Source organism: Halichoerus grypus, chromosome 5 (genome assembly GCF_964656455.1).
Source record: "Halichoerus grypus chromosome 5, mHalGry1.hap1.1, whole genome shotgun sequence".
NCBI classification, from domain to species: domain Eukaryota; kingdom Metazoa; phylum Chordata; class Mammalia; order Carnivora; family Phocidae; genus Halichoerus; species Halichoerus grypus.
Window position 1 is genome coordinate 4014952 of NC_135716.1, and position 13204 is coordinate 4028155.

General features: G+C 61.6%; 1 protein-coding gene and 1 long non-coding RNA gene across 2 annotated transcripts in view; one reads left to right on the forward strand and one right to left on the reverse strand.

Annotated features, from left to right (window-relative positions):
* Positions 1–1820: 1820 nt before the first annotated feature.
* On the reverse strand, positions 1821–6145 carry LOC144381811 (uncharacterized). The gene is made up of 2 exons (XR_013447651.1): positions 6005–6145; positions 1821–2796 (listed from the first exon to the last, which is right to left on the reverse strand). It is a non-coding gene; the product is annotated as an uncharacterized LOC144381811 (long non-coding RNA).
* Positions 5852–13204, forward strand: part of KCNK9 (potassium two pore domain channel subfamily K member 9) — an 83552-nt gene continuing 76199 nt past the window's right edge. Inside the window, exon 1 of the mRNA XM_036116422.2 lies at positions 5852–6237. Within this exon, the coding sequence (XP_035972315.1) occupies positions 5955–6237 (283 nt within the window). The 5' untranslated portion in view covers positions 5852–5954. The remainder of the gene's footprint in view (positions 6238–13204) is intronic.

Here is a 13204-nt window from a genome sequence, read left to right on the forward strand (position 1 = left end):
TGCCCAGGCCACCGGGACGCTGCAGGCAGCTGGGGCCAGGAGGAAGCCCTGTGTTCAAGATCCTCCCTGCCAAACACAGGGCTGGGATCGATTAGCAATGTCTGCCGCGGGCACAGGCCAAGGGAAGGGAAGCTGTCCGCCAGGTCTGGTGAACTGGCCCTTGACCCCGACCTCTCCAGACCCATCCCTTCTCCTTCCTCTGTCTGAGCCTCTTCCTTGGCGTCTCCTCCCTCTCCCCCTCTGTCTTTCTTGTTCTTTCTCCTCCTCCTTCACCGCATTGGACCCCCAGCGACATCAGTCGCAGGCCTCAAGTGTGGGGACCTACAGGATCCTGGCAGGCCGCCACGTCTGCACAGCACTTCTCCCTCTCTGTTCTGTGCATCTACTTCCTCCTGCTTTCCTGAGAGACACCTCGTGTGGGGCAATGACCACAGACTTCAACTCTGCGCCTTCGTTGCCATCGAGCAGTGCACCTGCTGGGTAGCTGCCGAGCGGCCAGGAGCTGTGTACTTGCTGTGCGGAAGCTTCTGGAGGACGTGCTGCCAGAGCTGAGTCTTGGAAGATGAGGCGATGAGAGCCCAAAGAGGACAGGGAAAGGTATGCAGGCAGAGGGAACAGCATGAGCAACGGCACGGAGGTGTAAGGTGCTGCGAAGACGGTTGTGCTGAAAGGCTGGCGCTGGAGGACGGGAGGCAGGAGCTGGGAGGGTGGCGACGCCGAGGGTGGGCCTAGGTTTGACCAGGAGCTCCTGGAGGGTTTTCAGCAGGGAAGCACAAGAGCTGGAGTGTTCAGAAGGTAGTTCAGAAGGTTGCAGGCAGAGGAGAGAGGGGGATGGCCTGGCTGGCGGCCGCCAGGACCCAAGCTGGAGGAGGGCTTGCCTGCGAGGGACCAGAAGTGGGATCCAGGCTTCCTGCCCCTCTGTGCCCAGCAACCCCGGGCTGGGGCCACGGTTCCCGAAGAGTGGCCCGGGACCTGGCTCTGAGGCCAAATCTGTGCCCAAAGACAGATTCCATGGTCCAATGAATCTGGGAAAGGCTGTTCACAGCCCTCCTGTCTGGGGGTCATGGTGCCTGCTGGCAGACTGAGGGCTCTGAGAAATCCTGAATTTTCCCATTTAACCAGTGTCCCCAGTGCGGCCAGAGACACTTTCTCCGTGACACGCTTATTCATATCCCAAAGAAGAGTCTGGCAAGCTCCTGATGGGCCTGGCTGCCCGGTTACACAGTGCTTGCCTCTGCAATCTGCCCCTGCTGGTGGCTTAAAGGGCAGATGCGCCCTCCACTGCAGATGTCGTGGCCCATGAGCTGTCAGTGAGGGCTGGCAAAGCTAGGGGTGCAGGGAGGAACCTATAATGCTGGCATGGAGCCCGCGGGGCTTACTGCCTCACCTTTCCCATCTGCAAAATGGGAGCAAGGATTCTGCCTCCTCTACCTATTTTCAAAGATGGGGGCATTAACAGGGCAAAGCATTAAACACACCCAAGGACTTGTGGCGTTCTGGAAGCCGTGGGCAGTCGCGGCTGCTTGCCAGCAAACGGTCGGGGCAAGCAGGGTGCTTATGCCTGTGGAGGCACCGGGCCCCCGCGTGGGAGCCGGGCCTAGAGCACGGTAGCTCCCTGCCTTCAGCTAGCAGCAGGATCGGTTCCACAGGGGCCCGCTGTGGAAGGACCAGGCTGGGAGTCGGGTCCACTCCAACTCACTAGGGGGCCAGAATACACCGCTTGGCTTCCCTGGGTAAGATAGGGTAATACGCCTTAGCCCCTGGAGGCTAAGAACATGCCCAACGCATGTAGAGAACCTTGCAAACAAGTAGGCAGGAGAGAGTTATAAAACCATGATGTTCTTTATTATCTGATCAAATACATCTCTTTGTACTGAAGAAGACACTGAGGTCCAGGGAGGCCCAGGGACAGACCACTGGAGGGGCACGGACAGGCTGCCAGTGGCACTGGTCGGGCTTGGGATTAACTGACAGTGGCCTAAGCTGCACAGGGAATGCATTTGTTCCCCGAAATCAGGCAGTTCTTGCTTGGGGGGGTGCTTCCTGCCCCCCCCACCTCTTCCCTAGCTCCTCTTAGAGATGCTTTCCTAGGGTGTTTCTGGTTGGTTGGGAGCTGAGCCCCGCCCAGCCCATCTCCGGGGCCAGGGGCAATCCTGGGCTCCAGATCCCTCTCTAGGGGGCTGGAGCTGGTGCTCCCAGAACCACAGAGGTGGAGAGGGGCTTGGGCTCCCCAGAGGCGCTGTCACTAGTCTCACCGTTGTGGACAGTCAAGGGGTACCGACCCACACTGCTAGCTGAGGAACTGAGGTGGAGAGCGCTGGGGACACAGGGAAGATGTCAAGAGCCAGGTTCTGCTTCACGGAGCTCACTTCCATCTGTATGCCGAGATCATGGGAGGAGTGTGGGGTGTCGAGAGGGATGCGTGTGAGTGTGTCTGTGTCCTCGTCCAGCCCCCAAGATCCCTCCCTGAGGTCTGACTCCCTGGGCTTGTTTCTTTTGAGTGTAAAGGCCATATTTTGGGGGCGGAAGAAAAGGAGGAACCAACATTTTTTGGGGGTGGTCTGTGGCTATCCAAGGCACGGTGACTTTGGGGTCAGAAGGCAGCTGGAGTTCTTGAAGGAGTGCTGGACAGAAGCCGGGCAGAGGTTCAAGAGTGGGTTCTAGATGGTATTTGTCCTGTGTCCCCGGGCACGTGAGTCTCCGTTGGAAGTGTTCCCATCTGTAAGACAAGCAGTTCGGACTAGTTCTTCTCTGAGGTCCCTTGCAGTACGCACACAAAACGGTTTTCCCGAAAGGCTGCATGGAAACCGAATAAAAGCGGTTCTGTCAAAGCTTGGGGTCTGTCGATGGAGAGCATACCAGCGCCGCGCCCGCCCCCTCTGCCGCGCGCCCGCACCTGCAGGCAGGGACAGCCTGGACTCCCCTACCGAGTTGGCTCAGAGCGGGGCCACCTGTGGGTCGGAGTCCAGTGCCCCCTGGTGGCGCCCGGGAGGGCCGGCGGCGGCCGGATGGCCGAGGCCCGACGGCTGTGACTCAGGGGTGGCGCTGCTGACGGGCGGCAGGAGGCCCAGTTGGGGTTCCGTCGTGGGCCGAGCCGCGGCGCAATTAATTACCAGCTGCGGGAATCCTTGTCGGCCGCTCGCGGTGACTCACCGGGGGCCAGGCTCATTCGCCGAGCGCAGGAGCCTCGGTTTCCAAAATGAATTCTGGGGGAGCACCTGCTCCGGGTGGGGCTCCCGGTCCCTGGGCCTAACGGCGCCGTCAGACCCAACGCAACCCCGACAGCCCAGATGTGGACACAGCTCGATCTGTCCCAGGGCGGGGGGCGCAAGCACCCGTGAGTCCCAGAAATGGGGTGGAGAGCGCCCCAGCAGGGGAGCCTCGGTGAGGCACAGGGTTCCCAGACTCGCCTGGCCCCGAGTCCCCGCGGAAGGGGAGCCCGAGCACCGCCTGAGGGGGCAATCCAGAGGGGTCAGCGCTCCGGAGCCTGCGAGCTGCGCAAGGTTGGGGCCACTCCCTGGCCTACTCCGCGATGCCCTCGGCCACTTCTGCCCGGTCTCTTAGACCGCCGCCTGGGGGCGTCCCTTCACCCAAGTCGCCATCTCTTCCTTGGCTGGGGTCCAAGGAAGGTCGCCAGACCCAGGGAAGGGGAGCCCTGGGTCTCCGCGCCTTCAGCCTACCCATTGGGAGCTCCACTGCTCAAGCGGAGATTAAAGGGGTCGGTGATCGTGGGAAACTCCTCGACGACCTGAGGGGTATTGGGGGAAGCGGGCAAAGGTGGCTGATGTGGGAAGGGGATAAAGCCGGGCGAGGCCTCCTCTTCCAACTCAAGAAATAGCTGCGCGCCTACGGGAGCCTCGGGTTCCCTCCCCGGGCTGGTCGGGAGTGGGGCCGTCGCGAGGCACCGGGTGCAGGAGGAGAGGAAGGAGGTTCTGGGTGCACCCGGCGCCCAGCCTCGGGGAACCAAGTAATATTTTTGGGAAAAGCATCGGGGAGGGGACAAGGAAGGGGGAATGCGGCATCCTTCCCTGAGGCCCGGACCCCAAGAGTGGCCGCCGGTGCCATCCTCAGCGCTCTCTGGATAAGAGCTCAGGATCAGCAGGTGCTGGGCCACCTGTCCAGCGACGCTCGCGGGGGCTGAGGCGGCCCTCGGGACCCCAGCACGCTATGAGGAGGTGCGCCCGGCCAGGGACACGCGCCCGCGCCAGGTGGCTGGCCCCGGGGAACGCCCTCCCCTCGTGCTCTCACCCTCCCCCCCCCCCCACCCCGATCTCTCCTCTCCCTTAAGCTGCTGGTCGGCCTTCTCGGGCTGAATCCCATTTTCTCCCCCAGGCACGGCTCTCTCAAACTGTCCGCCCCGCGTGGCAGCAGGCGCTCTCGGGGAGCTGGGCGAGAAGGACCCCAGCAGCCTCATTTATCCTCCCATCCCCCGCCGAAACCTGCTGGTGGCTCCGCCTCCCACCCCCACTCTGGCAACACCCAGTCCTCGGCCCGCCTCCGCCCCCTCCCCAGCGGCACCGGCCGCCCCTCCCTGGCTCCCACCGCGTGCGCCGCGCGCCGCGCTCGGTCTGCAGCGGGAGCCGCCGCGGCCGCCTCGCCAGCTGGCTGGGGACCAGGCGGGAGGTGGCGCGCCCGGGAGGCTGCGGGAGGGAGGGAAGGAGGGAGGGAGGGAGGCCTGGCCTCGGCGTAGCCCGGCCCCCGCCCCCCGCGGCCCTCCCGCCGGAGCGAGGTGCCACGCGCGCGCGCGCGCGCGCACACACACACACACACACACACACACACCACACACAGAGGCGCACACACACACACACACGGGCACACACACGCACAGCCACACGCACACACACTCGGCTCCCTCCGGCGCGCACGCACGCAGCGCCCCTGGCAGACCAGAGCCGCGGCCGCCTCCCCGGACGCCCGGACGCCGGAGGGCCCCGACCCCGGCGCGGCTCATGCGCCCGCGCCCATCCCGCAGCTCCGCGAGGCCCGCGGGACCCCTCCCGCCGCCGCCGCCGCCGCCGCCGCGCCGCCGCCCCCGGAGGAGCGGGCTGGCCGACCGCCGCCGCGCCGTCCCCCGGCCACCCCCGAGGCCGCTCCGCCGCGGGCCCTGCCGCCCTGGGGCCGCGCCCCGCTCCCGCGCCTCGGGGGCTGAGCCGAGCAAACTTCGCGGACCGGCCGACGCCCGGCGGGGACCCCGCCGCGTCCCTGCGCGCCCGGGTGGGCGCGGGGCGCTCGGACCTTCGGGCATCGGGCGGCCCCGCCCGCTGCACCTGCTCGGCCCCCTCCCCGCCTGCTGGGGACTCCGGAGACGCCGCCACTTCGCAAACTTTTCCACCCCCCCCTCGGGGGGGGGGCGAGGAGGGCTGAAGGGGAAGGAGGTCCCGCGAGGCGCGCGCAGACCTGCGGGCTCCTAGCTGGGCGCCGCCGCCCGGGAGCCCGACCCGGAGGGGCGCGGGCCCCGGCGGCCGCCCTCCGGCCGTGCTCCGGCTCCCGCTCCCGCCCCTGCTTTTCCGGCGGGAGCGGGGGGCGGGGTGCGGAGGGCAGCGCGGCCCGCGCGGTGCCCAGCGGGGCCGCCGTGCATGGCCCTGCGCAGTGGGGCGGGCTGCTTCGGCCGGGTCTGGCGCAGGGTGTCGGGGCTCCCGGACGCCTGGCCCCGGCGCTCCAGCAGCCTCCTGTGCCTGTCCGCCTTCTCGCCCGAGCCCGGGCCCGCGCCGCCCCTGCCCCGCCAGCCGCCTCGCGGTGGCGGCCCCGGCGGAGGGGGGCCCCCCCAGCCTCCCCGCCCCCCGCCTCCCCGCTGCTGCTGCTGCTGCTGCTGCTGCTGCCGCCGCCGCTTACAACTTGGAGGCGGCGGCGGCGGCGGAGGAGGCGGCGGCGGCCGCCGGGCGCTGCAGTGGGACGCGCGCGGCTGCGAGCCTGCGGGACATGCCCCCCGCGCCGGCTCCTTGCTGGCGGCCATGAAGAGGCAGAACGTGCGGACTCTGTCCCTCATCGTCTGCACCTTCACCTACCTGCTGGTGGGCGCCGCCGTCTTCGACGCCCTCGAGTCGGACCACGAGATGCGCGAGGAGGAGAAACTCAAAGCCGAGGAGATCCGGATCAAGGGGAAGTACAACATCAGCGCCGAGGACTACCGGCAGCTGGAGCTGGTGATCCTGCAGTCGGAGCCGCACCGCGCCGGCGTCCAGTGGAAATTCGCCGGCTCCTTCTACTTTGCCATCACGGTCATCACCACCATAGGTAAGGGCTGGGCGCGCCGCCGCCGGGCTCCCCGCGCCCCGGGAGGAGTCCGGGGAGGCGGCTGAGCGCGCGGCGCAGGGCTGGGTGCGGGGCGCCGAGGGTTAAACGCAGCCTGTCGCCGGGGGGGGGGGGGCCCTCCCGCCGCGCCCCCTCCTCTCTCCGGAGCCCCCGCCTCTCCTGCGCCTCCGAGAGCCTGAAGCCCTCGCGGACCCCACCCGGAGCTCCGCTCCGCGCCGGTGTCTGGGCCGGGCGTGCGAGCCCCGAGCGAGCGTGCCGGAGCCGGGAGGGCGGAGGCGCCACTTTTGCGAAGAGAGTGGAGCGCTAAGAATAATCCCGTAGCAGACACCCACCCACCCACCGCCCCAGCGCGGGCTGGGCTGCGCGGGGTTCCAAGCCTTACACTTACTACCTCTCCGGGACTTGGAGAGGGCTGGCCTGGCTCCGCGGCGCGGAGAGGGACTTAGGCGGCCGGGGACCCTCGCAAGCCTCCAGCCTTCTCTGAGCCCAGATTTCAGCTTTCCTCCCTCCTGGCTCCTCTTCGGATTCTGGAGCCTGGTCGTGCCAGGACCTGGGGGATGGGGGCGGGGGGAGTTTGTTCTCTGGTGATTGGGGTGGGGGTGGCAGCCAGGTGACAGGCTCTGAGAGGGCAGTGGAGGAGGGGGCAGGGCAGGACCTGTCCACGCGCAGGCTGTGAGAGTGGGTGAGGCAAGTGCGCTTGTTGCCCAGGAACTGGGGAGGTTCAGCCCTGGTCTGGGGAGAGAGTCCAGTTGGTGCACCCTGGGGACTCCTGTGGGTTCCTCTCCCCAGGGCGCTGGCCACAGAGCGAAGTCTCTAGTAGGTGCCTGGGGCAGTGCCCCCGCTGAGGTCAGGGAGTTTGGAGAGCCCGCAGGTGTGACACTTGGAGACCTTGGGAACTGGAGCAGGTCACTTCCTCCCAGTGGACGTGGCAGTAGGTAGGGTGGTGTCTCTGTGGTTTGCAGCTTGTCCCCCACGCGGCACCCTGCCTCTGCACAGACATCTCCTGCACCTGTCAGGGCCTCCGTGTTGGCTCCGGTGGCCTCTTTTCTGTGCCCGTCCAGTCCCCTGTGCCCCCTCGCTGTAAGAGGAGGCCTCTTTCCTGCCCACCCTTCTCTCCTCCCTTCGCCCTGAGTCCTCTGGACCTCCTTCTCTAATTTTCCCCTTGCTATTTTTCTTTGTCTGGAGAGCTCTGCATGCTGAAAAAGCAGGATTGCTCAGTGCCATATGCAACAGGACGCGCCAGCGCAGGACGGCCTGTCTTCGCTTCTTGGTTGAGAAGACTTTGTAGAGAGTCATCTTGTTTGAAATGTTTAATTCATTGGTGCAGGTTTTTATGTTTTGGAAGGAAATTGCTCTTCTGTTGTCTACGTAACTAGCTCTGCTCCCGCTTGCCCCATGTGCTTGGCCCAGCGGCCAAAACACAGAGAAGTCCTTCCTTACCCACCCTGTGCTTCCAGCGTCTGAAAGGGCCAGGCGGTCATTACCGTCATCCTTGTCTTTCCAACTTGCAGCCTGAGCTGTGGCCGTAACGTACGGAGGCACATGGCGGCGACCCTGGGGGTACAGGGGCCTGTTTGCTGAGAGCGAGAAATGTCCCTCCACCACTGACTGCCCTGGGGGAGAGACCCCTCATTCCCTAAACATGCCTTTAGTGATCTAGCCCCAAAGCAGGTGACATCTGCCAGAAGACTGGCCCCAGGAGTGACACGAGCACCTGAAACCTGTGGCTGGTCTCACGAGCCGAGCTACAACAGTGAGGAGAGGATTGGAGGGAAAACCAAACCCCAAGATGCTCCCATTTACCTGAAAAAGTAAATAGTGAGACTGATAAAGTTCCCATCAGGGTGTGTTGATTGATCCTTATTGGTAGTCCCCGGCATGTGCTTCAAATGCTCAAGGCTCCAGAGAGAAAAGTCAAGGAACGTGTGGCCAAATGGAGGGTGTTAGTCTGACGAGGCGCGCAGTTGGGACTCCTGTCCGTCCAGGACCAGAGGGGTGTCTGATGACTGTGGATTTTTCTTCCTTCCTTCCTTGAGTTTCCACCTGAGTTTCTGGAAGGAAAGGTTGGAATACGTATGTCAGGACAAGGAAGAAAACACTGCCTTAACTCAGCTGCCCTGACCTGAGCTTGGAGCCCAGGGAGCTGGCTTGCGACCCGAGTCGGGTCATACTGGAAGACCACGGGCAGGTCATTTCTCTTCTCCCGGCGCGGTTTCCGCACCTGTGGAGGGAACCTGGCCTAGTGCTCACCTGCCAGGTTGAAGCTGAGGGCTGGGGGGCTCCTAGGTGCTTGTCGACACCTGGCACTGCGCCCTGCACTTAGTAGGTGTGAATCCACGCTCTTTGACGGAGGCCCGAATCTGCTGTCTGCCCTAGGAAGCTAGAAGAGCTCAAATTTACAGGAAACAAAGCACTTTTCTAGTTAATTCTGTTTGTTTTCTTCTTTTTTAATATAAATGCAAATTAAGGTCCTCCTAGGCCTAGAACAAAAACCAGCCCCAAGCCAGGCCTTCCAAGGAACTGTCTCCTATTGGACAGTGATATTAATAAGTCAGGTGAATCTTCACGGGTGTTCTTATTTGTAAGCTAACCTTGAGCGATTTCTCGAGCATGCTGCAACTTTGAGCTCCAGTTAACGAGGTGGGCAGGAACCAGTGGCGCTCGTGGTCTGTAAGTGAACGCCGCTTCTCCGATCCACTTATTAGCTCACTCTCTGAAATGGATTTTAAAAACAATGTAATTAGCACTTTGCGCCGGATCCGTGGCCGCACCTCCATGCCAGGCTGGGAAGGGAGAGCACGCCGGCCCCCCCGCCCGGCTCTCGGGGGAGCCCCGGGCACAGGCACCGCGGGCCGAAGGAGGGGAACACAGGCCCAGCGGGCCCAGAAGGGGCACCTTTGGTGCGGCCGGCTGTGGCTTCCCGGGCGCCCTTCCTCCCCGCCTGTGGCACCTGAAGCCGCTTGCGGGGATGTGGTGGTGGTGACGTCTAAGTGGCCGGTGTTGAAGATGGGAGCCCCCCGCCATACCCCGTGGTGCTTGTCTGCTTAGCAGGATGGCTGGAAGCCTCTGCCCCTCAGGCCCAGGGCCTGCCTGGAATTCATCGGCTCAGGGCAAAGGCCTAAGGGACCCCTGCACCCCTGGGCAAACCTGTAACTTTCCTACAGGAGGTGCTCTGGATCCAGACTGCCCCATGGCCAGCCCTCCTCTGAATGCAGAAGGGGATCTCCATGACGCTTCTGTTTTGACATCTGTGACCTCAGTTGTCACCCCTTTTAGGACCGTGAAAGATGAAGAAACCCTGCTTAGAATTCAGATCTCATCTGCAGGGGCCAGGAGGACCAACAACACTGGTCTGCGTAGGGGAGGGACGGAGGGGGGAAGGAGACGCGGGTTTTTGGTTTCGGCCTCAGTTGGGAGGAGCAGTGCTTCTCTGGGCCCCTGGGGTGCATCCGAAGCCAGTCAGTGGCCCGGGACACTGGACACTGGGGTGACTGGCTTAGGAGGCAGGGTCTGCTGGCTGGGGGGGGGGGCAGACTCTGGGAAGAAGTGCTGGGGCTCCAGTAGGTTCCTTGCTCAAGGTCCCTCCTACAGGAAGTGAGAGCGCAGAAGGGCATGTCCAGGTTCTCATCCGCACGTGGAACCTGAACGGGGTTTCCCCGCCGTGGAGAGCAGGTTTCGGTTTTTTCTGGCACTCCTGGGTGTCCTTTCCAATACAGAGTTTACACTCTTGCTGTGCGCCTGCCCCTGCCTTGTCTGCGTCACCTCTGAGACTCTGGGGACAGGCTAGATGACAAGATAAGGCCTGGCCTTAAGGCAGGAGGGGAGCTGGAAACCCAGACAGTTGGTCCCGCTCCAGCATGAGAAGTAGGGACAGCGGAACTCAGTTAACCCGTCCTCACCTCTGGTGCAGGATGCCCAGCGGGAGTGTTCCTTCAGTGGGGGGGGGGGGGGGGCTCTTTGCATCCTCCTGGCAGGTGCTCACCCTCCAGGGAGGCTTGGCCTTCCCCTCTGCCCCCAGCTGCCTCCCTGAGCTGTGTCCCCGCTCCTGTGCTTCCGTCTATGCCGGCACGGCCAGTACCCCAGGCGAACTGTGTCTGTGCCCCCATGCCCCCCGCACCTGCAGGCCCGGTGCAGGGTGGGCGTCTGGTGAAGGAGCGCAGAATGGAAGCAGGCCCTGAGGGGCAGAGCAGGCTGGTGCCACAGGGAGCGAGGAGCTTGCACACACATGCGCTCACCTCAGCCGCAAGGCTGGCGGGAGTATTGCCCCACTTGCTGGATGAGAAAACTGAGGTGCAGCTACAGCAGCACAGGGAGGCAGAGGGTCGTGAGCTCTGTGATGCCCTGCGGGCTCCCGCTGTGCCTTTGTCCTGGGAGCCAAGGATGGGCCTGTAGAACATTCCATCTGCACCTTTCTGCCTCTCCCTTTCTCTCCACTGCTCAGGAGCCCTGCTGTGCAAGACCCAGGTGAGGGGCCTGCTCACCCACACACGGCTGCCGGCACCGGAGGGGTGGTGCTCCCTTGTTCCTTCCCGGCCTGGCCACTGGCAACGGGCAGGAGGCCTGCGAGGCCCGTGGATGGCTCCCCCGCCCCCCCCGGCCCTGCCTGGACCTAGCCTCGCTCGAGGTGGCACTGGCCCTCCGGTAAACACTGCCTATTTATAGACGTCGTGGTGGAGGCAGAGAAGTGAGGTTCCTTCTGACTCTGGGTGACATGAAAGAGACGGCTGTCCTGAGGTGTATGCACGCCTAGCTGAGTGCTCTGAGGCAGGGCAGAGGCCAGACGAGACCCAGGGTTCCAGCTCTCATTGTCCGTACCTGCTCTTTCCTGGGTCATCTCCCCAGCTGGTCCAGGGAGGTCAGAGCAGGAGCTAGAGGGGAAGCAGGCCCCGGTGCACAGCTCTCCTCCACAGGCCCCTGTGCTCACACGTCCGTCCGTCCGTCCGTCCGTCCACCCATCCCCATGCACTCACTCCCTGGGTCCTCCAGGCACCTGTTTGTTCATGCTCTGGCATCCTTGCGTGCATGCAGCCATCCTTCTGGACATTCACTCACCCTCTCGCTCCTTCCCTTACTCCTCTGAGCCTTTCCTCAGTCCTCCATTCCCCTGCTCGTTCACTGCCCCATCAGAGGGGTTTTGCCCATCTCCTTCCCCGGCGGGGGGCGGGGGGCGGCAGTGAGTGTGCACAGTGCCCCTGCTAGCATCGTGGTCAGTGCTAGTGTCTTGATGGTGGGATCTCCACGGTCTTCCAGCCACATCTCCTTCCCCAGAAATGCTCAGCCGATGCCAGTCACTTTGGAGTTTTAAAAATGTTTATTGAGGGGCGCCTGGGTGGCTCAGTTGGTTAAGCATCTAACTCTTGATTTCGGCTCAGGTCGTGATCTCAGGGTCTTGAGATTGAGCCCTGTATCAGGCTCTGTGCTCAGTGGGGAGTCTGCTTGAGATTCTCTCTCTCCCTTGCCCTCTGTCCCTCCCCCCTGCTCACATACTGCCCCCCCAATAAATACATAAAAATCTTTAAAAAATATTGAATTATAATGTTCACACAGAAAAGTATACTTATGAAAAGTATATTGCTCAATAAATTTTTCTTTAATGTTTTTTGTTTGTTTGTTTTTAGTTTCAGGGGTAGAATTTAGCAATTAATCGGTTGCATATAACACCTCGTGCTCATTCCATCAAATGCCTTCCTTCATGCCCATCACCCAGTTACCCATCCCTCGACCCCCCTCCCCTCCAGCAACCCTCAGTTTGTTCCCTAGAGTTCAGTCTCTTACGGTTTGCATCCCTGTTTTTATTTTATTTCTACCCCCCTTCCCCTATGTTCATCTGTTTTGTTTCTTAAATTTCACATATGAGTGAAATCATATGGTATTTGTCTTTCTCTGATTGACTTATTTTGCTTAGCATAATACCCTCTAGTTGCATCCATGTCATTGCAAATGACAAGATTTCATTCTTTTTGATGGCTGAGTAATATTCCTATATATATATGTGTGTGTATATATATGGTAATCTTCTTTATCCATTCATCTGTTGATGGACATCTGGGCTTTTTCCATAGTTTGACTATTGTGGACATTGCTGCTATAAACATTGGGGTGCAGGTGCCCCTTCAAATCACTGTTTGTATCCTTTGGGGTAAATACCCAGTAGGGCAGTTGCTGGGTCCTAGGGTAGCACTATTTTCAACTTTTTGAGGACCCTCCATACTGTTTCCCAGAGTGGCTGCCCCAGCTTGCATTCCCACCAACAATTGGCACATCCTCGCCACACCTGTTGTTTCCTGACTTGTTAATTTTAGCCATTCTGACTGGTGTGAGGTGGTATCTCATTGTAGTCTTGATTTGTATTTCCCTGATGCCAAGTGATGTTGTATTGCTCAATAATTCTTATAAACAAACCATGCCTTGTCACCAGCACTCAGATCAAGAAATAGTATTACTAGAGCCCCAGAACCTCCCTCACCAGTCAGCTTCTTTTTGAATGCCTCTAGGGACAGGGAGCTCATTACCTCGCATGTAAGGTAGTGGTATGTGTTTAGATGAATGTTGAGGTTATTGCATGAGGTTCTGATGTGCTGGGGCCACCATGTGGAGAAGACGTGTGTGTGTGTGTGTCGGGGGGTTATTCTTTTAAAGGGGTGACCAGTTTCTATGGTGGTCACCTAGAGAGGGGTGAGAAGATCTGCATTCAGATATTGGAAGTTGGGAGGCCAGGCCCAAAAGAGGAGAGGGACCTCAGCACTTGGATGTGGGGGTGCAGCTGGAGCGAGGGAGGGTGTGCTGAGGTAGTCCAGGGAGCCAGGACGGACAGGCCGCCAGCCAGGGGCTGCCCCTCTGAGTTAGAGCATGCAGCAGCCGCACTCTGTGGCACCAGCCTGGCCAGAGCACCAGGAAAACTGGGGAAACCGATGTCCTGGCTTCAGCAGAACCCCAGGAGTTTGGAGGC